Below are 27041 nucleotides of genomic sequence, written 5' to 3'. Positions count from 1 at the left end.
GACATCAGGGTGCAGGAAGTTCCATGATTCAGTTGTTTCTTACAGCCCTTAGACTCCTTATTTTTAGTCTAATTCCTACCCTTGTTGTCTGCTGTGCCAGATGTCCCTGAGCCCAGAGCCACCTCCCTTCTGCATTCTTCTCTGCTGGCCCTTAGGTTATAGTTTCCTTTGTACTACTAAGATTGTTGCTGCTCTTATAACTTCTTCCTGACTTCCAAAAACATGAAATCTTTTGTCTGCTTTGGTTGCCTCACATATTATCTTTATACTTGTGAATTGATATCTATTTAAGTCCTTTATTGTTATTTTAGTGGAATGTTAGGAGGGAAAGATAAGAGAAGTTGGTCTGCCATGTTCAATTTGGTATCTGTTTTTAGATGAAATATCTTCAATCCAGTTTTTAGAGCAAATTGCTTGCCCTATCAGAAATGGATCTTATTAGTTGTCATTCAGAAAGTTAAGTCACTGAAACTGAAATTTTGCATTACTCTATTTGAGTAAAGTTTAAACTCAGATTTACCTTCTCTAATGAACAGAGCAAAATATTGTTGCTGTTATCAGAGTCAGTACAAACAGTAGGTAAACCAGAGGGTTTGACTCTGTTTGGGAAGCCAAATCACAAGCCAGACTTGGATATATAAAAGAAACATAGTTATAAATTCATTTGGACTACTGCAGTTAATCTCTTGTAATATTTTTACTGGATTGGTTCATTATCAGTCAATAGAGGAAAATTAATGACAGTTTTATAGGACTCTTTGGCTCTGCACTTTGGTAATTTAAACTTCCCCCTTGTGTTTTAGTAAAAAATAAAAAATAAAAAATTATGGTCTTAATTAGAAGTAAACAATAAAATTTTTAAATCTCAAAATACCTTTTTATTTTGCTATAGTAATTTCACACTTAAAGAAATCTTGCTAAGAATAGTACAAAGAACTCTACTCTTTATGTAGATTCACCAGTCGTTAACATTTTGCTTCATTTGTGTTATCATTTATGTATGCACATTCTGTTTATATATCTTCCCCACCTCCCGAGTAATTTGCAGACATAATGCTTCTTTATCCATAAATACTTTTTTCCCCAAGGACAAGGATTTTCTTTTCAATAAGCACAGGATATTGGTCAAAATCAGAACATTTAATACTGATCCATTAGTATTATCTAGAGCATATTCCATATTCAAATTTCTCCAGTTGTCCCAATAATATTTTTTATATAATGTCCTTTATAGCCATTTCACTTTTCTGTCCCATCTTCAATCTCCCCTGGATCTAATCCAGGATCATACATTTCATTTTGTTGTCATAAATCTTCAGTCGCTTTTAATCTGGAACAGTTTCTTAGCCTTTCGTTGTCTTTCGTATCTTGGTATTTTTGAAGAATACAGGCTAATTATTTTATAGAATGTACCTCAATTTGAGTTTTCCTGATATTTCCAAATAATTATATTCAGGTTATGCATTTTTTTTGGTAGGAACACTACAGAAGTAATATGTATTCTCAGGGCATCCTATCAAGAGATATATGATGTTGGTTTGTTTCATTTTTAGTGATGTTAACTTTGATCACTTTATTAAGGTAATATTTGCAAGTAACTTTCCATTGTAAAGTTACTATTTTTATTTGTTATTAATAAGTAATTTGAGGGAGATGCTTTACACTTTTATATACATATGTACATACACACACACACCCCCCTGTTCCTCTCCAAACTTTCACCCACATTTAGCATCCATTGATGATTCTTGACTCAATTAATTATTATTAGGATGGTTGCAAGATGTTGATCTGCTAACTCGTATTTTTTTCTAAATACATTATTGGTATATATAAAGAAAAACTTTCCTTTCTTCCCCACTTGTTTATTCATTTATTTTGTTAGTATGGACTCATAGATTTTAATTTTATTCTGTGATATTTTGTTACCTATTTTTAGGCTCAAATTGTCTCAGATTTGGCTAATGGGAACCCCCTTAAGCTGTAATTTTGACATATCCCTATTGTTCTTTGAGTCCTTTCTTTCTGGCACACCAAGATACTCCAGGCTCATCTTATACTCAGCCTGTCTCAGCCTTGCTATAGCCCTCATTCCCTTTAGTCAGGAATAATGTTTATAAACTCAGATCTCTTAGCAGATAACAGCTAAGAAATGTAAATACAAATAGACATGTATATATCTGTTTGTGTGTGTGTCTGTGTATATAAAACCAGTAGTTCACGTTGATGCCTATAATTCCAGTTCAACACCACAGGTTTAGTCTTGCCCCTTTTCTTAAGTGTAAAGCCCTTCTCTGGTGAGAATCTGGTTCCCATTATTCTAAACATATGTACTCATTTGCTCAATGCCATAATCAGAGGAAATAGTTCCAGAACTGCGAATGCGTACCAAAGAAAACCTCTTATAACTATAGTTAATATTTGTTTATAGTTCTTATTTTATATTGACAAAATGTAAAATGTTATGTTCAAAAGTTATTTGGGTTAGTTTCTCTCTCTCAGTACACTTATTTATTTAACGTCAGTAAGGTTCATTTGTGTTTGATTTCCATTTTGGATTTTTTCACCTCATCCTTGTTGATTTTAATTTTTTTGAGTATATAAAACATGAGCATGGTTCCAAAAACTAAAACAATACCTAGAAATGTTACTATGTGATCCTTCCACTCATTCCTACCCACCTTCTGTAGATAACTAATCTGATTTATCCTTCCTGTGTTTCCTTTTGTAAAAAAAAAAAAAAGAAAAAGAAAAAGAAAAAGCAGACACATGAGTCTTATTTTCTCTCATAAAAAGTAGCAACTTAAATATACAATTTTGGACTTCGATACTTTCATTTAGCAGTATATCCTGGATATCACTTCATGTTTGTAGAAATTTTCCTTATTATTTTTAGTAGTTCATAGTACTACTTTTGTGGATGTGTCACAGTGAATTCAGCCTTTCACCTATGTTTGGGCATTTAGGTTGTTTCCAGTAGTTTGTGGTTACAAATAATGCTGTAACTAATAGCCTTGTACAAATATATTTTTGTATTATTGGGACTCTTCAAAGAAGATGGAAAGTTTTAACTTTAATTGTGTAAACAGTAATATGTAAGTAATTTTTAAATAATACTTCAAGATATTTGTCTGCCTTTTATCTTCCCATTTACTGTGATCTTAAGTGTATTCAAGGCTGTTGAAATGAAATACTTTATTTTTTTTTTTCTGTCTGGGGAAACCTTGAAATCAGAGAGCTAAAAGTGGCTATGGAAACATTTTTAGTCAATAGTAGCTAATCATATGCGCTGGGTCCAGGTTCATTTTAAGCAGTTGATTGTTGCTTGTACATACTCACCAATGCTTTTTTACCACCTGAGTACTCAGACCTAGCTATCTCTTACTTTTAATTTAATTCATGTTAGGGTCCCTCATGTCATATTGTTGACTGGCTGCTCCCTGGGGTTATAGAATGACAGTAGAACAAGACAGTTAGTTATACATAGGCTAGAAATAGGATTTGGGTATCCATTTTCTCTGATAAGTCTCAGCGTTAGTGGATATTATAAACTGAGGATACTCAAAGGAATGTCATCTGGGATTCACAGATAATGCTGCTGGCCTTGTCAGGTGATTGATGACTTCCAGTCTTTTGTTCCAACAAGTGGGCATTGGAGTAGAAAGGAGACCTCCCTCCTGCATTGCTAGATAACCACATAAAAGTTTGGTGAGGATAGCTTCCCATCAGAGGGGCCATGAATGGATTACGTATGTGTTGAGATAATGACAACCAGCCTAAGGGTGGTTGGAGCCTCTAAGCAGGTCAGTTCTGGCCCTGTGAAGCCTCTTCAGCTTATGTACATGTGCCATACAGATATTATCATTTTCTGTGCATGTCCTGACATGGATAAGGTTGGTAAATTAGGCTAGAACACAATCCCAAAATCAGTCTCTAAGAGCCGAAAGTATTGCCCCTTAAAGAGAACCAGGTAATAAGGTGCAAAAAGAATTGAATTATTTAGAGTAGACATTTAAATCTGTTGGTCCCTAAAAATAAACTGATCACTGTATCTTAAATCTGGTATAATTCGAAATCATTCCTATTTACTTCTTCAAACAAAAGTTAGAAATTAAAAAATATTTTTAAATGACTTGTCTTGTAACCCCATTGTATTGGATATTGGAATACCCAAGGTATATTTTGATCAGTTAAATTGGTGAACCACAATTTAATCTGTTCTGAATACCTCTGAGTTTGATATATTTCAGCATGGTTTAACACTTAAGTTGCTTCTGTACTTAAATGTGTCTAAACCTCTTTGTACATCTCTCAAAAATGTGCTTCTAGAATGCATGTGCTTCCTAAGGTATGTATTTTACATTAGATATATAAAATTTAATGATTTTAACATTAAGGTGGTTATAGTAGTTTTATCAATTTTGAAATAAGCTTATTAAAATTGAGTATTATTAATTCATTTGATGTTTTGAATTTAATTTTATGTCAAATGTAGGAGGAGTTTCTGGGGATTTTTGCTGACTTTAATATGACATATTTGGAATTTTTCTGTGAAAAGGAATTATCAGCTGCAGTTTCTTTTAATGAGCATAAACTAAAGGGAAAAAATTCTGAAACTTAGTGGTAATGGTATATGTGGACATATGTTACCTGCATTGTATATAATACCAGCCACCAGAATTAACCCCTAATAGACATTGCATTTTAAAAAAATATATTTTCAGGGGAAGGGAACTGACAGTTACTGGGTGCTTTCTGTTAGGCCCTTTGCTGTGTATTTTATATTGTTTGTCTCATGAAATCCTTATCTTACCATTTGAGTAGTGGTAGCATTTGTCCTGTTTTACAAATGAGGAAGGAGGCTCTTGAACCAGCTCCTTGAGGTCAGTTAGAAGGTATACTAAGACTGTTGGTTCTGAAGTCCACACTGGCTTCATTATATCACATGACCTCTAACATGTTTGCGTTTGTAGAGTAATAGTTACATTCCTATGAGGGGTAACCTATTCAGTTTGGTATATTTTTGTATTAAAGATGAAAGGAGTTCTTTTGGCACAGTTAAAGGGAAGGGGCAGGTGATCAAGGCCCTCTGCCTAGATCAACCAAAATAATGTGGAGCAGAGTTCTGGTTACTGTGTTCCTTGCCTACCTCTTCCTTCTGGGCCTTCGTGCAACAATTTCCTGAGAACTTTAAGAGAAAAGTGTGAGTGCGTCCTCAAAAATCTTGGGGTACTAGTTAGGATGTGGACTCTTGATCTCAGCTACAAAGGCCTGGGAACGGACATTTGTTTGCTGGGTGTGATGGGAATCAATTCAAGCTGCCTGAGGAATATGTCAGAACTCTTAGGGTAAAGATAGAATCGGAAACAGAGATAGAGTAGGATGTTCTCAACTCATAATTATTCAGTCAGTTTTTCAAATTCAACCTTCAATAAAATCTGAGGTTTCCCAGAATGTATGTTAAAAAGCATAACCCAGAAAGGCAAAAGAAAAGATAGGATAAGGCTTTGTAGCTTTTTATGAAGAAAAAAGGAATTCCTGCAAGTTCCAGGATTTTATCCAGAATTTGGGGTTGCCGTGGGAATAGTGTTTTTGAGGTTTTGAAGGTTGTTTTTACAATACTAAAAGTGATGTCGTGCTCAAGAAATAATTAGGTAGTCTTAAGGTAGTGATAGCACATCTAGATTTGAGTTATTAAATTATTGATTGAATACAAAGGGAGTCAGTCCAAAGGATGGTGGCAGCTTAGTTGACGGTAGACTGCCATGCCTTTGCTCTTACTACCTCTTCTGCAGAGAGAATAGTTTAGTCTTTGAATAGCTTTGATTCCTTTGGGTTAGAACCTCTTGAAGATTCCCACTCAGTGTCAATCATTCCAGTGAATTGTTTGGCAGCAGTGAGTGATTGATGCTATATCACTATACCCCTCCTTCCACAGGTGGTAGTCTGGTTATCTGTTGTGCACAACAAACTATCTTACATCTTAGTGGCTTAAAACAACTATTTTCTTTTGCTTATCATTTCGTGGGTCAGGAATTCAGAAAGAATTTGGCTGGTGTTGCATCAGCTGGAGGACCTGGGGCTGGAGCATCCTCTTCCAAGACGGCTTTATAACTCACATGTCTGGAGCCTCTGTGCTCCCTGGTCTTTGTCTCTCTTTCTTCATCAATTCCCCTCTCCCCTAAATGGTATAATATTCTCCAAGATCTCTCCATGTGGTTTGCGCTTCTCTCAGTGTGTTGCTGGAAGGGTGATCAGACTTTTTACGCAGTGGCTGGCTTCCTCAAGAACTAGCATTCTAAGCAGTTGTTAAAGGAAGCTATCAGTTTCTTAAGGCCTAGACCTGTAAATTGACGCAGTCACTTCTGGCATAAACAGTTGGTCAGGGTAGTTACAGAGCCTCCCAGATTCAAGGAATGAGAACATAGACCTGCCTCTCAATGGTAAGAGTGTCAAAGAATTTGTAGCCGTCTTTAACGTATCGGCGGGCCGTTCAACAGAAAGAATGGTTATAGGAAATAATGAACTGTGACAGGAGAGATTGACTGCTAGCCTTGGATAATAATGAGACTGAGGCAAGAGAGAGCTGCCAGAAGAGGGAGGAAAGAAGGTGGAAAAGATTCTCACGGGGCAAAGTGGAAAGGCAACCAAGATAAGCTTTGCTTCATAATTGTCTTCCTTGCCTTGGCCCTGAATTCTTGGTTCCATGATCTTGGCCTTGAGTCCCAACTTCTACTTCTGACCACTTTGAATTTGGTGCTCATGCTTGATCTCCTCCTTCTACGTTGTTTAGGACTCTGCTTAGTCTCCCAAACTCTGCATTGGCTAACTCCTTTGGCCCTGAACACCTTCTGTTGCCTTTTAAAAGAATTCTCCTGTTTCCCTGTTCCCTGGGAACCCAGTGCCCACTCCCAGTATGAGCAGAGGTTAGGGGAGGGGTCGGGGCAATAGACAGTGATTATGGCTGCACCCAGGCTGGCAAAGTGCTCCTTCCACCAGTACTTTCAGAGGATTTAAGTTGAAGATAGGAGAGACTTCAGAACTTTTAGCATAGAATAGGCTTGTGAACATATGGTTCAAAGAGCATTTATGGTATAAAGATTATATACCTTGCTCTTAAACATCTATAAATATATCAGTTGGAGGGTAAGCTGGGTTAGTCCTAGAATATATTTCTATTTATTTATATGTACTGAAATATTTATAGAATTTTTATGGTAATATTGCCCTATCTGCCAGTTTCAAGAAGAATAACACTTTTACTATTGATAATTTTATGGAGTGTATGTGTGTGTTTTGAATAACAGCTGCAAAAATTATGTTTTCATTGATCATAGTTTTCAAACCCACAGAGTTGTAATCTTGGATTTTGTTTTAACTTACCACTTATGCTTAATAATTTAGAACAAGCGTATTAGGATAACTTTATAATACCACTGTCTTTAAATTTAAGGCATTTAAAATTTATTTTTATTCAAAGTAATGCTTTCTGAAAAAATTTAAACAGTATAGTTGAAAGTTAGTCCATATGCCTCTAATCCTCCATCCCATTCCTTTTACATAGTGTTAACAGTTCCTATATACACTTTCAGACTGTAAAAAGATTTTTGTACAGATATGTGATATATACACAGAAACACATAGAATGGAATCTTTTAAAAACTAAAATGACAGCCTTCTGGACTTACTCCTTTGCAGCAGTCCATGCCTTCCAACACTATATGAGTTAGAATTTCAGTTCTGTCACTAAGTTAGCAAGTTATGTAACTTCTCTGTGCCTCAGTTTTCTTATCTATAAAATAGACCAAATTAATAGTATGCACCTCACTGGATTAGAGAGGATTAAATGAAGTAATATTCATAAAGTCGAAGTTGTGCTTGTCAGTAGTATGTACTAGGTAAATATTAACTAGATAAAAATGATTTGCTTTTTAAAAAACATTATGGGTCGCTAATACTTTTAGAGTGGTGAACTTTAAATATTCTGTGTGCGTTGGGGATTCTGAGTTTTAGTGTCGTAGCAGCATGTTTGTCTATGATTGTTTCGAACAGTGATTCCACACATTTCCCACCCCCACTGTTACAGCGAGCTACTATTACGGATGGGCAATGTGGTGGGAACGTGTTTGCCTCTCAGGAGTGGTGGGAGGCAGAAACGAAAAGCTGAAAACAATTGGTTTAGAAAATTATACTACATTAGCAATTAATCCTTCTGTTAAGCCCTCTAAGAAAATTAGGTGTAAAGAGGAGCTGGAAAGATTTTTATCTATAGGGGAGATGGCACGATTGTTTTACCTACTTTTTGCTTTATGTTCTTTGAATAATTTTATAATTTGAGGGGACATGCTCATACCTAGTCTTCATTTTATAGTGAGAAATAGACCCAGTATAGTAGTGATATTCTCAGTTCTATAGCTAGTAATGGAAGAGCCAGGACTAGAATCCTGGTCATTGGATCCTTACCTTTGAATTCTTAAGAATATAATGAGCCTCTCTACCTGTTGAAGCAACTATTGAATAATGGATGAGCTATAAATGACTTGTCTGTCAGTGCTATGTTGTTGAACTATTTTGTGGGAAGAGACAAGTGACTAAATGTATCGTAAATGCTAGTGCATGATGTTTTATAAAGATATTTTAGAATTCTAGGAGGATTGTTGATAGGCCTTGAATATCAAAAGTGCTCTGAATTATTAGGTTCTATGCAGAGAATGCTGAGGATATTGAAGATTGGTGGTTATGTGGAAAGAACATTATATTCGGTGTAGATGGCATTTTGTCTTATGAACTCCTTGTCTCCTGAATACAACCTGAAAACATTTGTGGCCAAGTAGACCCCTGTAAGTGCAGAACTCTCTAGTTTTCTGCCCTTTATCTCTTGATAAAGGAGCAGACTATGATTCCCTTTCCCAGGACCAGTAGGGAGGAAAACCACTTTGGTCTGTAGATCACTCAGATGCCTTCCCTCTGCCTCTGTGCCCCGTCAGTTCTCACCTCCTGGTTTCCAGGAGAGTTAAAGCTTTTGGGCACTTTAGGAAGAAGACATGAGTGTTGAGCAGGTTTTAGAGGCCTGGGTTCCTCTACCCTTCTTTCCTGCCAGCATGTGTTACAGCGTCTACCTTCAACACTCTAAAAGTTTTAGCGACCCATAATGTTTTTTAAAAAGCAAATTCATTTTTATCTAGTTAATATTTATCTAGCATACTACTGCCAAGCACAACTTCAGCTTTATGAATATTACTTCATTTAATCCTCTCCAATCCAGTGAGGTGCATACTATTAATCTGGCCCATTTTATAGATAAGGAAGAATGGCGCTTGCTCAGGAGAGGATCAGGATTCTTCATTCTCTCCAAGTGGGCCCTGCTGCCAACTCCCAGAGCTTGTGGCTGAGTTGAGAACTGGACCAGAGGAAGATTTTGAGGCCATAGCTGAAGGAAAGTGGTGGAAGGAGCCTAGTTAGTACTAGCCTTCGAGCTGAAGTGTCCAGGGACTGAGAAAAGATGGTGGGCTGGAAGAATCTAAGCAAACAGGAGAGACTGCAGAAGGAGAGATTAACTTTGAGGAAATTTTATAATCTGAGTAAAAGAAGACAAGACTCCATTGATGAGATCCATTGACCTTGCTGTGGCCAAGTGTACCAGTGTGAGAAATACACTGCATGGCTTCCTTGTCTTGACATCACCTTGAAGTATAATTAGGTGTAATAAAAAGAGTCCTTATAAATTCTCAGATTTTTCTTTTTGAATTTCTACAAGTTTCTATCTATACTATTCTTTTTCTCAAGAACTAACATATAAGTTTTAAAAAAAATTAAAAATCCTTTAGTTTAATATTTTTGTTTTACTAAATGGATAGTATATCCATAGCTTAAATATTTTATTGATTATGATTTTATTATATATTTCTTAAAAATTCAGTTATATTATGGCTCATGTAGCATTATAGAAGAGCCCGAAGAGTTCTAATGCTGTTCCCATGGAAATGGGTTTATCCTGCAGATAAACTTTGAACTCACCTGTCTATAAATTGAGACTGCCTTTTTATAATATTTCCTTTTAAGGTGATTAAAATAAATGATTTTGAGATTATTTGTAGTACTCTTATTTATACTATGACATGTTCTTAATAATTGAGAATTAGTTTAAAGCCAGTATTTTTTTCATTCCATTTTATAATTGTCTTGGTTACATTAAAGGTTCCTAATTTAGATAAGGTGTGTGTATAAACAAAATGAATATTCTCCAAAGCAGTGCAATAAATGGCTTTAGAATGCCCCATCATACTCTACTCTCTATAGCTTCCTAGCCTTCATATGTTTTTCTGGTGTGAAAGTATTAAGTCCTCAGATTACTGTCATTTAAATAGCCAAGACCAACTGTCCTATCATACATTAAGTCTTCACTTATTGTAAATATTCATGACAGAAGAAATCAGGTTTCTTGACTTAGAATGTGGTCTTTCTTTTGAGATTCGTTAAAAGGCACAGTCACTTGTTTTCAGTGTTTTTGAAAGTCAATACTTTAGTTCCTTTTATCTCTCCTCATCCCTGTCTTAAGTGCCCATTTATTTATTTATCTACTTATTTATTTTACTGAGACGCAATTCACATAACATAAAATTAGCCATTTAAAAGTGAATAATTCAGTGGTACTTAGTACATCTACAACTACTACCTCTATCTAATTCTAAGACATTTTCATCACCCCAAAATAAACCCCACACATACTCCACATTCCTCTTCCCTGTTGCCTTAGGTTACCTTTTTTAAAATTTGAAATCGAGAAATTAAAAAATTAACAAAACTCTACGAGGTAATTGAAATATAGTATAAGACTAGATATAGAATACACTGTTCTAAATTCAATAACAAGAAAAAAAATATTCAGTGTACTTATAGTGGAACAATTAGATCACAAAATTGTATGTATTGTGTATTTATTTACAACTATAGGGTTAGAAAAAAAAAACACTTGGTAAGAAATACACAGAAGTAATAGTAATTTTGCTCCAGATTTTCTTTTCCTCATTTAAAAGAGGGAAAAATATCTTTATAATTAAAAAAACAACAACAACTCTAAATAGTTAAAAACTTGGGCCTTACTATTGTAATTATTTATTTCAGGATAATACTAAACATCAGGTTCGTTGTTGCTGTTGTCATTGTTGTTGTTTTTATATTTTTCCAGTGTTTCTTAATATTTACAAAGAGAAAAAGAGATTTGCCAGAGGAACAAACGATAAGATTTGTAGTTTTTCAGTCTTCCAAATTATATCTCAAATAATGAATACTTGTTTTATGTAAGCTGTTATCTAAATTTTTTTAAATGTTTTTTAGGACTTTCTTTTTAAACTATAAAAACATTGTATTCTTGTTGATATAAATGAAATACCACAGCGGCGTACAAATAAAAAGCCAACAATCTCCCTCACAAAATAATCTTCTCATATAGCTGCCTAAAATAATTGTTGTTAGCAGTTTGGCAGATATTCTTCTTAGCCTTTCTGTCATGCAGCTTACATAAACATATAACAAAATTGGACCCAACTGAGTCAAAAACTCAGATGCCTTCAGGATGGCAGTGGCAATTAATGTAAATGTGTGAATTCTCTTAAGAAAGGGCTGTTGGCTAACTGGAAGGGGATTTTACTACTCAAAGTTTTTATATTCAAAAATAGAGCCCTGTGCTGGCCAGAAAGGCAGAGTCCCTTGGTCAGTATATCACTGTGCTTTTATTCTTCTTAGCCCCTTCCTCCCCTCTCAGACAAATACAGAATGAACATATGTTGTAGATTTATTTAAGTCATTATTAGGAAACCAGCAGCATGATAAAACTGTTTCCAGGAGCATTTGAAGAATTGAGTATATGTAGACATTGAAGAAAGAACATTGAAATAAATTGCTAAACTAGATACAAAATTGGTTAACTCTCCTATAGGATAGTAAAACCATAACCTTTGGAGTCTGCTGGACAGAAATGATCTCTGCCAAATGAAAATCTACAAATTTACCTTAACTTCATAGAATTTGGGTCCTAATCAATGGTAAATAATAGCAGATCAAACAATGGTACTGTAATAAAATATCTTTTGGAGGACCTATTAAAAATGTTTCATTATGCATTGAAAGGGTTTACAGTTCTTGATTCACCTTATTCCCAGTTATGTTTAATTTTTCTTAACAGTGAGAAAGCCCTGTTGTGATGTATAAGGCAAGAGCAATACAATAGGAACCAGATTTTGGAAGAGCTTAGTATCTTAAACCAAGAATTTAAACTTTCTTTCAACAGATGTTTATTGAGCACATGTTATGTGCCAGACAGTGAATTTACCATAATTTACCATAATTCTGAGTGTGTGGTTGTTCTGTGGTGCCCCTCCTATGCCCCTAGGAGGCTGACTAGTGGTTCTCAAGGAGTTGTATTATTAGGGAGTCATCTGGGAAGCTGCTTTTCTCAAAATACACATGTTCTTTGTCCTTCTGTCCCCACCCCAGCGTAGGTGTCTCTGCTTGAGTAGAACATATGTGTTTTGAAAAGCTTTCCAAGTGATTTTTATATTCCTTACCTTTTGAAAATCATTGTTATATTTATTGGGCTTTTTAAAAAAATAGAGTGAGTAGACGGCAAGCAAAATTGTAATTAATATTTTAAAAGTGTTTATAGCCCTTCTTGCCTGCCCCATCCCATAATAAACTAAAATAATGTTCTGATTACACTCTTAGCAAGAATTACATGCGGTTGTCTTATTTAGAATTATATTTTATGTAACTGTGACAGTAATTTGGGAAGAACTGGGCTTATCTAGTTGTATTCTTAGATTATGCCTCTCATGAAATAAACTGAAAAAGTTGTCCTTTATAATAGTATATGATCTGAACAGCAAAGACATGTGATATTAGACTTTAAAAAAAAAAGTTTTTAATGAGAAAATAGACTGTCATTAACTTGTTGGAGACTGTGGTAAAAAGAATAAGCAATAAAGGAAAAAAGTGAATATGGGTTTAACTTTTAATTAAACTATTTTGAGTTGAGTCAACAATTAAAATGAGCAGCTGTTGTGGAACGTGCGTTTAAATTCTTTTCAGTGTAACTTTAATTAGGCAGCCAGTAAATGTATTTACGAAGCAAGGATTTGTGATTTCAGTACATCTAAGCTGCCATGGAATTTATAACTTAATCACAGGATATGATATTACAGATTAGGGGAGAAATTTGAAAACAATGTGATACAATTGGTATATTGTGTATTTTTCTTTTTGTTAGTGTGCAGGTCCAACAAAAGCCCCTGGGTCTGTTTGACTTGTTCAAGTGTCCACTGTGGAAGGTAGGTGACATACTTATTACTTACTACTTGATTTTTTTAATTTGCCCTTAAGCTTTGTGTCAAAGGTATATTGATTTGGAATTATTTAGCATCATAGCTTAATCATAGTATGTAATTCTCTATAAGATTTCCCTCCCCTTTCACTGACTGATACAACTGAAGGAAATATGGGGGGGGGGTGGAAAATCCTTTATATTGACACTCAGAAGACTTCATTTGATGATCAAGATAATTTAAATTTAGTAATCAAAAAGATGAAATAAGGGAACTTTGAAATCTTTAAATAAAAGTTTACCTTATGGTTGTTTTTTAAACCTTTTATTAGGGTAAATTTAATTAAGCATATACAAAAGTAGAGAGATAGTATAATTGAATTCCATATTTTCATAACCCAGTTTCAACAATCATCAACACATAGCCAGCCAGTCTTGTTTCACTTCTTACCTACCCCATCTCCACCTTTACTGACTTTTGATTCATATCCTAGATATCACATCATTCTTCTGAAGATAAAACAAAACACTAAAATATTTACAGACAAAGGAATTCCCTTGAAATGCTGTCACTGTAAAGTTCATAATTAATTACTCAGATGTACCCAAAGTCGTATCGTTCCATGAAGACATTTGCTTTCCAGAGACTTAACTTCCCACTCTACCCCCAACCCCATCCCAGTTCAAGCTAGAGCATTTTCTCCCCAGTTCTTGGCTTCAAAATGATGTTACTTAGAAACTTTAGTAACTCTTTTAACACAAACTGAAATAAATATCAACTTTTGTGTTCTTTTAGCCTGGCAGTAGCACATTTATGTTTATTGCTCTTTTAGCTGAGAAAATCCACTTTGAATTTGCTTCAGAGTTAAAAGCTTAGCAGCAAGGAGATGAGAAATCATACTAAGTCACAGGCTAAAATCTATATCATTTATCAGGACTGTTTCACCATTGTTTTCAAACCCTCATTGCATGACAAGAACATTTTTGTTCAGTTAATTTTTGATTTTTCACATATTGAGCCCTGCAATTGAGTATTTTTTTTCCATGTACACTTAAGAGTACCCTTGGAAAATGTTAACTGCATATCTTAATTTTGGCTGTTGTGGTTTTGAAATCTCTAGGATTTGGGGAACCTGAAAATACTTTGTACAGATAACATTTTTTTTAAAAAAGAAGAAAAGTAGAAGCACTTAAATTCTGCACTTGAAGAGACAGATTCCTCTCCTAGATTTTGAGAGGTGAGAATTATAATGCAATAAAATTTATATAGTTCTGTTCTCCAGTTGTCTCATAGTGCTCTACAACCTAAATCTTGAAGGTCATGTGCCAACAAAAAGACCTGACAAACTCTCAAATTGGAGAGATTAATGTTCTTAATAGCAAGCAACAAACAATTCTCTAAGCAGGTTTTAGAAAAATAAATGGAAAATTTTCTAGTCTCTGCAGGTAGTCTGTTTCCAATTGCAAGCACTCATAAATTTAGAAATTGGACATAGTTTCAGAGAAATATGATTAAGTAGATTAAACAGATGAGAGTAGCTTGCATTTGGATCTATATTTTACATAGCTGATTTTGTGATTACATAATAATTTTCTTTTATTATATAATCCCTGATTGCCAAGGATTCTGATTTTACAGTAATTTTATATCACTTATCTTCAAGGAAGTCTTGAATATTCTTTCAACTAGGAAACATAGTTTATCAGTAGTATATTTGAGTTGTATATTCTATTGGTCTTCATGATTACCATTCAACTTGTTATTTTTCAAATTTTTGTGATTGTTAGAAATGTGTGACATATGTATTGATATTTGTCCTTTTTAGACCAGATTGTCAAGTTAAAATCTAAAATTAGATGAGGAAAATATTTATCTTTATGTTAGCCAGTTTATACATCACTGTTAACTTCTGACTGATGTATTTGAATATTGCCAAAATATTGCTAATCTTAATATCTGCAGTAATACACTGCTTACTTTATCATTTCTTACTTAAAACATCTACTGTATTTGGAAACTGCAGTGTGGTGGCTAAATAAACTGTGTAGTATGTACAAATAATCCGTTTTGAAAGTAGCAATGCCTTTATTGTTATTGTTCAGTATTGCTTTTTCTTTAATTCCAAAGGTACTTCTCATTATAAATACTGCTATTATTGCTTTTCATGGCATAGGAAGTTGAGCTCATTAGATATTAAACTATATTGTAACTTGGAGTTTACCTTTTAAATTAAATATTGGATGTTTCTTGACCTGCAAAGTGCTGTCTTCTCAAAGTATATGCTTAATATGACCACTTTCTAAGCAATTATGTTTGGATTCTGAATAAATAGTAGTTAAGCATATAAAAAAATACAAATAAAATAATTGCTAGTATTCATTTATTCATGATTGTATTCTAAGCCATGGATTACTTTATTTAATCACCTAGCAATTCATGAAATATGAGTACTGTAATATCCATTTTACAAATGAGAAAACATAAGCACAAGGTTAAGTGACTCACCCAAGCTCACATGGCTAGCATGTGACAAAGCTTACTTTTGAACCGAAACAGTCTAGTTTTAAGTTTATACTTTTAATCATTATTTTGTTTTAAAATTCATTTTAGTCCACTTTTGTGGACAGAAGACCATATAGTCACAAATGTTGATTATGTTTACTTCAGTGAAAAAATGGGAAAGGTGATCAGATTCTGAGTTGAGGTTAATAGTACCTCTGTTGCTTCCAAATTCCTGGGATAGGGAGACTGGGCTTGAAGTTGATTCTCCCAAACTTACCACAGTTGTCTTTCTTTCCCCAAGGTAAGTGTTGCTCCTGGCACAATAAAGATGCCTCCCGACAAAAATATCATCTTAACTCTCTGAGCATGTTTATTTTGGTACCCTTTAACCAACATTGGTTTTGACTGTTCTGAGTTCTCAGTTAGGTCTTGCCTTCTACAAATTGACTGCTTTTTAGGCACTGGGAGGTTTTGTTTTATAAGGGTCTTCACAGTAGTGGTCAGTTACAGCATTGTATAGTAGGCGAAAGTGTAGATGAATTTGGGTGCACACCTTGTGCATACGAACCCTTATTTCAATTTCATTTTGCTTTCCATAACAATGATTTACTAAATCTGAGTTGGAAAGTGTTACAAAATTCTCATACATATAGTCAACCTTTGATGATCTCTGTGCATGTGGAGAAATAACAGTTTATATAAGCTTAAGATGATTTGTGTTTTGTTTGGATTGTTTCTAAACAAATGTGTTTCCGTATGAGTGGAGCTGATTATTCAAGCGTGTGAATAAAAGATCTGAAGCCATATTGATGCAAAAGAGGTGGAAGATTATTCTGTTTCCATATCTGGCTCTCACATTTTATATTAAGCAGCAACCCAAGCAGAGCCTACAGCCCTGTGGGAAGTGGTTGAGTAATTTAGTTTACAAAGGTTGTCTTTGATAATAACCTAAGTTGGGAGTTGGCATTCTGAGAAAGGCGTAAAAAAAAGAAAATAGCTATAGCAAAAGCATCTCTAAAGGAGTTGTAAGTGATAATGTCAGTAGTATTGAAACTGATTTGCATAGATAATTCCTTTCCTGGCCCTAGTCTTGTATATACTGTAATTAAAAGTTGACAGTCGTATTTGATTGCAAAACATATTTTAAGCACAAAGCTTAATAAATCACTAAATGATTGAATGCACTTATAAGAAAGAATTTTTTTCTCATTTTGATTTGATTACCATCTAATTTTATCATCATCTACTATTTTAACTTCCAAAGCAATATTTAGATTAAAAAAAATTTTCGTTTGGTTTTTGTAAGGTATGTGAATGGCCATGCAAAAAAACATTATGAAGATGCACAAGTACCCTTAACCAACCATAAGAAATCAGAAAAACAAGATAAAGCTCAGCACACAGTGTGTATGGATTGTAGTAGCTACAGTACATACTGGTAAGTATTAATATTTTTCTGGAAATAATATTTCTTACTATGAGTGGACAAGTGTTTTCTCATTTCTCTTGCTCCTTTTCCCCACCAATCTCTAATTCAGTTGCTACTGCCATTACCTCTTTTTAGTTCTGTTAGGATTCACAGGGGACTGGAGCTATCAGGAATACCTGCCCTATTCATTCAGATTTTATTTTGCATTGTTCTTTTCAACTTCTAGGCCTCATCTTCTTTCTCACCTCCTGTTCTTATTCATTCCAGTTAGCTTCAGGGAAATGAAAAGTATCTATTTCTTTATTGTTGTTCATTATAATTCCTTAATTTTCTTGTTTTTAATTGAAGAATAACATGATAAAAATGCATGTTCAAAAAAAAAAAAAAACCAAAAAACAAAACCTATGTTCCTGCTGCACAAGTTAACATTGTTACATCGTCTTAAATTTTTAACTTGTTTGTTTAAAAAGTTATTTTGACATTCTCCATCTCCCAACACAATTCCATTCTCTTCTGTAAATGTCAAGAATTTCAAGTGTAGGTATTTTTTTAAAAAAATATCACATCCTTTAGAAAGAGATTGGAGGCCTTATTCTCTTTTTGTAAGATAACATGTCTGTTTCATATAAATCGGGATCCCCAACCCTTGGGCCGCGGACCAGTACTGGTACATGACTTGGTAGGAACTGGGCCACACAGCAGAGGTGAGCGGCAAGCAAGTGAAGCTTCATCTGTATTTGCAGCCGCTCCCCAGCTCTAGCATCACCTTCTCAGCTCCACTTCAGATCATCAGGCATTAGATTCTCATAGGAACACTGGTTCCTGGTGCCAAAAAGTTTGGGGGCCACTGAATTATAAATGATAATAAAGTTAAGTATCTATTTTTGCGATTACTTAGATCTAGGTTATTTAGGTTACAGTGGTGTTTAACAATCTGTATCCATTTGCTATGCTCAGAAAAAGTCATTGTATTTTATAGTTTGAACTTCAGTTTGTAGCAAATTTCTTTCCTTGATTAGTAAATTATAATTCTTTACTTGTTTTCATCAGTTTACAAACCTCGCAAATCAAAAGGTTTTTGACATTGAAGGAAGAAAAAGCCATTTAAAGGATCTCTTTGGAGTATTTGTTTGTTTGTTTGTTTGTTTGCCATACAGCTCTTCACTGTCACATGAAGGCAGTACTAGGCAGGGATGGGGATTTAAAGTCCAAATACCACATTTGATTCATACTTCCTACTGAAGTTGTGTGCTGATTAGTTGCTAATTGTATTGTGAAAAGTGTTCATCAAAAGGAAGAAAAAAGGTCAGTTGGCTTCCCAAGTCTTTTAAATTTTTATATGTTTAACATTATTTTAAATTGTGGCTATTGAATAAAACATCTTAAGGTTTAGTCATTTAGATCACTCCTATTTCAGTGATTCTTTGTGTGAAAGATGTCCAGACCTGGAAGAGAGAGAAGCTAGAGGTAGATGAAGATTTCATTAAAAATGAAAATATTCTCAAGATTTTCACAGAAGGCCTAATGGTCAGTTTATTGTTATTTGCTCTTGTAAAACATTCCTTTCTATGAGAGTTATTAGCCAAGCTTTTAAAGTGTTCTCATAAGTTTTTCCCCCTTTCCCTTAGGAAACTTACATACTAGAATCATATAGTTACCTAATTGACAGAACCACGTTTCTGTAACAGTGTATTTCTCTTTAGACAGCAGAAAATAAGATCATTCCTGAGGTATCTATCTCAATAATTGTTATAGGTCATGCCAACCTGAAAACATTTATTCTTTTTTTTTTTTTTTTGCTAATAGCTTTAATGGGATAAAATTCACATAACACAAAGTTTTAAAATGTACAGCTCAGTAGCTTTTAATCCATTTCCCATTTATTTTTTAAAAAATTAAGTTTATTGGGGTAACATTGGTCATTTATCCTTGATTTTCAGTTAGCAATGTGCATGAAATGCTTAATTGAGAGGCTTGGAAATACAGTAAAATGTGTGTGATAGGTTTTCTTGCTATTGGTAAGATTATGAGGATTATGAGGGAATAGTAATTTTTTTTAGGAAATTTTAAGAATTAAAATTATCTTAATGTAGTGGAATTACATTCAGGTCTCTTTTAAAATATAGATTATATACTTTAATATCTTTGTATATTGCATTTTGGAGGAATACCTTTATTAAATAGAATTGGAATTTAATTTTTTAGTGTGCTAAAGTACATGTCGTTTTTATGGCTGAATTGGAGTTAAATGGCAGATCTTGAACCTTGGGGAATAATATACACCATGGCGGAGGCTTCTTGGCCAATTGCCAGTCTTTTGTGTGAAGCTATACAGAGCTGCAAGTGTGTAGACACCCAGAGCTTCTGAAATGCAGGAAGGGAGCTGCAGCTGGTCATTACCGTCTCAGTTGTGGGTTTGAGAACAAAATGCCAGGGACTAACCCTGTAGCATTACAGTGGGGGCCTAAAAGGAATCTGTGATAGTTGTAAACTGACGAAGCTGTAGTTTAAATTAAAATTTTCCCCACACCTCGCTATGATTACAGAACAAAAAAAGATTTCTTTTTTCTGTATGGGGTGTGTATATATGTGTTATTTTCCAGTGCACTTTAGTAATTTCACTGTTTGTAAATTTTCTTTGTACATAAATTTCTTGCGGTTAGATCAGATAATTTGCTTCAGAGGTAAAATATTGGTGTATTAGGTTTAACCGGTTTCGTTTTTAATTGTTATGCTTGTAGTCAAAATATTTTGACTTTAGCTAATGTTAAAGCTCCTTTTCCATCTCTTCTAAGCTCTTTGCTCAAAGTGAAACATACTCTGAGGCTTAGTTTTTCTATCCTTTCTTTTCCAAGAGTCTCTGCCCTGTCCTATGTTTGCATATCCTTTATGCAGTTATCACTAAACTGCCTCCATACCCTACTCCTAGATCCAATTGTAGCTGGATGTAATTTCTCCTAAACTTGTAGTTCTTGAGGTGCTTGTAATTTTCTGCTGCACATTAGATATTTGTAAATATCCTTGAGGACTCCAGGAACCATGTATCAGATCTTTGTATCTTCCACAGTATTCATTGTCTGGTACAGAATAGAGTATGTTAGAAAGATTGAATTATGTTAACTATCTCCCCAAAATGGAGAATGTTATACCAAATCTGTGATATTGTGCCCTCTGATCATCTTGGGTCACAGAACAATTTTCCTGAAGACCTAAAATCATGGCGTATGTGAGTTATTTCATTTACCTCCCAAGAGGGACAGTCTTGCAGAGCAGCTTCCTTCACTTCTGATATAAACTGGGCATCTGGAAGAAGCACATATTAACCAAACGGAACGACATAAAGTGGGTCACTATTTTAAAAGTGGGAAAGCAACACCAAAGGGAATTATTTTGATTTGATACAAACCCACTCCTTTAGTAGATAAGTCATGTTTACTGAGCTGTTGGAGGTAAGTGAAGATTTCAATAAAAATTAAAATCTTACCAGGATTTTCTTTCAAGGGCTAGCATTTAATTTCATTGTTTGTTAAGTAATATTTTCTTTCATACTACACCAATTTCTCTCCTCATTAATACAAATAGAATTGTATATGGTATACATTATTGTATCAAATAGAAACAAAGGTTAAAATTAGGAACTTTGATTTGATTTGATGTAGATAGACATTTTGAGTTAATAGATTTAAAATACCAAACAAATAATTTTTGACATCTGACATAGTCTTGTCAACTTTGATCCTTATCAACAATAGCTGAATCTCTGAGAAAGCAAAAGTATGAAAGGAATATTAAAACTTAAATTACTAGATTTTTTCCTTCTTGGCAGGGAAATGTTTTAAAGTATTTCAAACAAAGAAATATTATGAAATGTAAATCAGTTCATTTGTCTAGAAAAAAAGATTTGTATTCAGATTTTAAACACCTATAATAGTAGCGGTTTTAATTAAAACTAATAAAACTTTTATTTATGGGCTTAAATCGTTACTGAATCATTTTCAAAGGCAGTTGAGATTAAAAATAAAAGGGGAAAAAGCTTTTGTCGACTGTCCTTATAAACTATTTGGAAACAAATTTTCAGTAGTGTAAAGATTAGAGAACAGGAAGAGTTGTTTGTTTAAAAACAGTGTGTTGAAGTTTAAAAAGAAACCATTTAATAGAGGTGGTCTGAAAACAAAAAAGGCTCGTTCTTAATAAAAGCTGGTACTTCTCTGCTTTTAACAAAGGATATGGGTTTTCTCTACAGATATTCGTCCAGTTTTCTAAAATTGGCTTATTCGATGGCACTACATCAGAATTTAATGAAGGCAAATCTAAAAATAAGTTTGCTTTCTAAAAGAGTTCTTTTGGATCTTAATTTCTTGATTTGAAGTAGATGAAATTACTAGAATATTAACTTGTTTTTTTCCCCCCTGTATTATACCTGTCATTTAGAATAAAACCAGAGGTCAAATTTGCCGCTAGATATCAAAATATTATTCAAGGGAATGAAAAGGAATTTAAAACTTAATGATGGATCTGCCATTGTCCCCTTCTCGAGGGTACTTTTTGCATAAAAGTTTCTTTTTTTGGGGGGGGTAGTATTATACATGACACTGTGTAAAGAATGCCTTGTAGCCAGTAGATTAAAGGACTTTTTTATTTACTGTTGCATAAAAAATGAAGTTCATTTGTATGCTGATTGCTTCGTGTTTCAGATGGGTGGAGAATGGTTTGGTTTAGGAATATTAGTTCTTTAATAATATGATGTGGAACCTTATGACGGGTAGCTTCAATAGTGCTACTATCAGGAATGGAAAAAAGCCTTAGAATTTTAAAGCCAAGAAAGAGATTTTTCTGTTTTGGGTGTGACATCTGTGCCACTTGAGCAATTAAAAGTGGCTAGTTGGACTTCAGGAATGTTTTGTTTTAATTAATATAAGTTAAATTGCCACATATGGCTGGTAGCTATTATATTAGACAATACAGCCTCAATCTATTAAAATTTAACCTTGAGAATATTAATGTTATAAAACTTTTATTATTTTTTTTTATTATGGTGACATTGGTTAACACAATCCAATAAGTTTCAAGTGTACAATTCAACATTAAGTCATATGTATTTTGCATTGTATGTTCACTGCCCATAGTTAGATTTCTTTCTGTTACCGCATATTTGACCCCTTTTATCTCATCTACCTTCTACCCCTCTGGTAATCACTAGTCTATTGTACATGTTCTTATAAAACATTTAAAACCTTAAGATAAAAATGTGATAGAAACTCCAAAAGAAAATAAGGTAGTTTCACTAATTAAATTATAAGCTATTATAACTTAAAGATAATCTAACCCAGTAGGATGTATCAAAAAGAAAAATTATATAATTACTGAGTTAATTTCACCTGAAGTCTGCTGACATATGTATTATTAAAGGAAACCCCAGATTATGGTACTATTAGAAACAAACAAAAAAATTTATAAGTAAACTATTTTTGATTTTTAAAAAAGCTAATAACATTGAAGTAAAAAGAAACTATTAAAGCATGATGGTTTCCCCTCCAAAAGTAAGCAAGCATCATATATTAATTGATGAAATACTAAAGGCATTTTCGTTCAAATCAGAATCACTTCTCAGCCTTTTGGCTAAGATCAAGTGTCGTTCAAATCAGAACCAAGACAAATACTTGCTATCATTTACCTGATCTCACTGTAATTAAACATTGTTTTGGCAGCTCCAGCCATTGAAATAAGATAGTAAATAAATGAAATAATTGGTATAAATATTGGAAGAGAAGAAAAAATTATTTGTTTTCAAATTACATAATAAAATGCCCTGAAAATTCAAGGGAGTTTAGTAGAAAACAACAGCTAGAATAAGAATATTTTAAACGGTGATATATGATAAATATATAAAAAAAAAAAAATAGCTTTTTTTCATTAGCAGTCATCAGTCAGAAATGGAAATGACCAGACAAATAAACAAATATTCAACATAATGAAAAAAACTGTAAACTATCTAGGAATAAATGTTAAGGAAACTGTATTGTACTTTCTTAGATTATATAGTATAAAGGTATGAATAGCAAGACATTTCAAAATAGTTTATTTCTACTTGTGCTCATCTAAAATTTTTCTTTTTTATATTATACACATTAATTTAGATTTACTTGCATATATAATTTACTAATACATATGTTAAAGAAAGATACAAAGCAAAGATATAAATCCTTTATGAAGAAAACTTGGTATTATAAGGCAGTTCTGTTTCCTCCCCAATTTTTACCTTCAAAACTTTTACTTGATACAGTCTAACTTACATGATGATCCTCAAACTTAATGTGAACATCCAAAAAAAAAAAAAAATCAGAATAGCAATGTGTTGTTTTTATTAAGAAAATATTTATTGAGAACTTGCTATGTGCTAAGGGCCCTAGTTTTTAGTGCAGTGGTGTCTAAAATAATTCACTTGAAATAATGGGAAAAAAATATTAGAACTTTTATTTAAATTTCTTATCTGAAACAAAATAAGCCTTAGCAAATATTTAGCATACCTGCTACCAGTGGTCTGTAGATTAAATGGTTGTGTGTCAGGAGTGTCTTGAATCAGTGGTGTCCTCATCCTTGTTCACTTTTAACATTTTGCAGTGTATTGCAGTTTTTTTCTGCCTAGCTAATGGATTTAGTTAATTTTACCAAATCAACCCTCTTGAAGTGAATACACATTTTAAAAGATTTTTTTAATCCTTTAAGGTAATAACAATAATAATGCAAATACTAGTGAAGAAGAAAAAGGCAAGATGACAGATTTTCCTACTCTGAACCCATTAAGCACATTACAAAGTAAAAATATTGGCTATCTAGTAAAAACCACAGACTAATCAGATCTGATAAGTTGGACAAAAAGTTTAAAGGATTATACAAAGTATGAATTATATCTATTATCATTAACATCAGACCTTACCCTATGTCTGTATTGTACTTTGTTAGGTTGGATAGTATAAAGATATGAATAGCAAGACATTTTAAAATAGTTTACTTTCACTCTTGCTCATCTTCTAAAATTTTTTTAATATTATACACACATTAATTAGATTTACTTTCATATATAATTTATTAACATCAACATGTATATATATATTGGGGGTGGTGTTGCTCAGTTTTATGATTTACTTTTTAACTTGATTAGGAGCCTGATGAAAATAATTAGATTTCTTTTCGTAGCCTACCATTTCGCTTTTTAGAATTAGAGGGGATACTTGTAGAGCAGGGCAAAAATAGGAAGGAAACGAGTGTTTCTAAAATTAGAATTTTAGAAGGAAGTAAACCCACATGAAATTTTAGGACAAGAAAATTATTGAGCCATGTTGCATATTTTCATTTTTGGAGAATGAGGAAAGAAAGTACAGATGAGGATGACCAAGTGAGGAATGTTTTTGCCATTAAACAAGTGAATGGTGGTACACAGAAAATATTGAGATGTAGGATAAGGGAGTTGGTGGTATATGGGATGAAAGCTTAAATCTAAACATATAGCAAGTAACACTGAAGTGAAAGAGAAAATTGGGAGGGAAAGGTGAGAGTAGAAAATATAGCCAAGGCTGTCATTGTGGAGACCGTCAAATACTGTAGCTTAATTTGGCTACATACATCTGTGGATTTGAAAGTCACTATGTGAGAGAGTTGGGGGAGGAAGATATCACACCAAAAGAAATAACCAAAGTATAAAATAGAAAGTAAAAATGGGGGAGATAAAAAGATGGGTTTGAGGGCGATTATAGAAAGAAAAGTAGATTTCAGTGGAGAAAGGTAAGAAAAAAATGTATATTATTCAAAACTGGTGAAGAAATCATTTCTGCCCTGCCCCGAGGAAAAACGAAAAGGAGAATATTAGCTTAATTTTTTTTTCAGATGTTAGAGGTAAGCATCGTTCTTACCAAATAGTTTCAACACAATTGTAAACCAAGAAGAGATTTCTAGAACTTGTTTACTTTAAATACTTCTGTTTGCCTTGGGACTTTTTAATGCTAGTATTATTAGTGGGATATTTTACAGTTTAAAAGTGGTGGCACAGCTAAAGACTAAGGCAACCAGACAACATTTAAATTCTCATGTATTTTTCTACTTTTGCTTCTTATTTTCTTTTGACCTTTGAGCCAGTGAGGAAGAAGAAATCAAAACAGGGTAATGGGGGCAGCAGCTAGAGAAGCTTGTGTGACAGCTCTTGGTTACACAAGAGAAGAAAACTTAACATTTATTGATCCTCTACCATGTGCCTGGTACTCATAGATGTTTTGAGCTGTGGAAGTAGGTGCTTTCCTTTCATCATCATCACCAAATGACACTTGCAATAGTGTGGTAAATTCAGGTGGTACAAAAGTTATAATCTTAGAAGTAGTATCCTTCGTAGTGACTTTAAAAGAACCTGAAATTGGTTCTTGAGAAATAGGGACAGTTGTGGGAACTTAAAAAATTTTTTTTTAGCTAGTGAAATCCAGCCAACATAAAATTGATCTCTTATAGTTTAATAAAGTTTTATATTTCTTACTTCTTTATGATAGGGGATCATATTATAGATAAGAGCAGATAGTGTCTTAGATACCCTTTAGACTAGCAGTGCAGTCCAAGCAGGAATAATACAACTCGCATATGTAATTAAAAATTTCTAGTAGTCATATTAAAAAAGCAAAGAGAAACAGGTGGATTAATTTTAATTGTATATCTTATTTAAATTGTAAATTTTATTTAACCCATTATCCAAATTATAATTATGTCAACCAGTAATCAATATAAAATTATTATAGTTTGCATTTTTTATTAATATGAAACCTTCAAAAATCCATTGTGTATTTTGTACTTACACCACAGCCCTATTCAGAGGCTAAATTTTCATTAGAAATGCTTGATCTGTATTTCATAAGAGTCATAAGAATTGCAGTTAAAAATGTAGGTTCCAACACTATTTATTAAAAATTTTCTAATGAAGTGTAAAAACCTGTTTATGTAATATTTGCATTTGTATTGACAAAACTGACTCATTTTTTCGAACAATTGATTTGACTCTGAAGTTAAAAAAGATCAGTTTCAAAACTGCATCTAAGTAAATCCACTAACTCTTGTAACAACTCAGTATTATCAACATTGAATTCAAAAGGGCACTGCATTAACTGAAAATTGACTCTAAATTTATCCATATCAACAAAACATTCTTTGATTCTTCTCATAGATTTTGCAGCCAACTTACTTAATGTTAATATAAATGGAATTTTATGTGTATTTATTCATGTTGAAAAACGTATAAAATTATTATTGTTTTGTATTATGAATAGTTTAAATTTTAGCATAAATTCTTGTACCTGTCTTGCTAGGTCACAAATAAGCTTTTTCTCTCCTTGGGACTTTAAATTTAACTTGTTCATGTGCACTGTGATGTAGGTGAAACAATGTAAATTACACTGTGATGTTTTTTCTCTGACTACTGAATATTGGTGTTTCTTTTGTTTTAAGAAAATCTTGAATTAGAGTTAGCAATACAGTATATCTTTGTAAAACTCATGACTGAGGTAATGAACATTGGCAAAGACGATGTGGTCATTAACTTCATTATCTTCTATTTCTTTTAGCAGTTCCATAAACTGATGATGATTCATAGCATTTGCACATGTATACTGAACAATTTTAATAACTGCATCCATAATACAGTCTACTTCAGAGTACAGATATTTTCTATATGTTATCATTTGGTGGAACAGATATAATAAGGGAAATAATTCCAGTAAATCTAGATTTTGATCTCACATAGTTGGCCCATTGTCTGT

The 27041-nt window shown here is 33.3% G+C and overlaps 1 protein-coding gene across 2 annotated transcripts in view; it reads left to right on the top strand.

Moving 5' to 3' along the window:
* USP3 (ubiquitin specific peptidase 3) overlaps positions 1–27041 on the top strand; it is an 80445-nt gene that overhangs the window by 11753 nt on the left and 41651 nt on the right. The window contains exons 2-4 of one of the 2 annotated variants that reach the window (XM_023532526.1): positions 13265–13325; positions 14440–14556; positions 17128–17259. In XM_023532526.1, the coding sequence (XP_023388294.1) occupies positions 17231–17259 (29 nt within the window). In that variant the 5' untranslated portion in view covers positions 13265–13325; positions 14440–14556; positions 17128–17230. The remainder of the gene's footprint in view (positions 1–13264; positions 13326–14439; positions 14557–17127; positions 17260–27041) is intronic. The other variant, XM_011363368.2, reaches the window with a different exon arrangement.

The sequence above is a fragment of the Pteropus vampyrus genome, unplaced genomic scaffold (assembly GCF_000151845.1).
Source record: "Pteropus vampyrus isolate Shadow unplaced genomic scaffold, Pvam_2.0 Scaffold85, whole genome shotgun sequence".
NCBI classification, from domain to species: domain Eukaryota; kingdom Metazoa; phylum Chordata; class Mammalia; order Chiroptera; family Pteropodidae; genus Pteropus; species Pteropus vampyrus.
The sequence above is the reverse complement of the archived record's forward strand: the minus strand, read 5'-3'. Positions and strand labels throughout refer to the sequence as shown.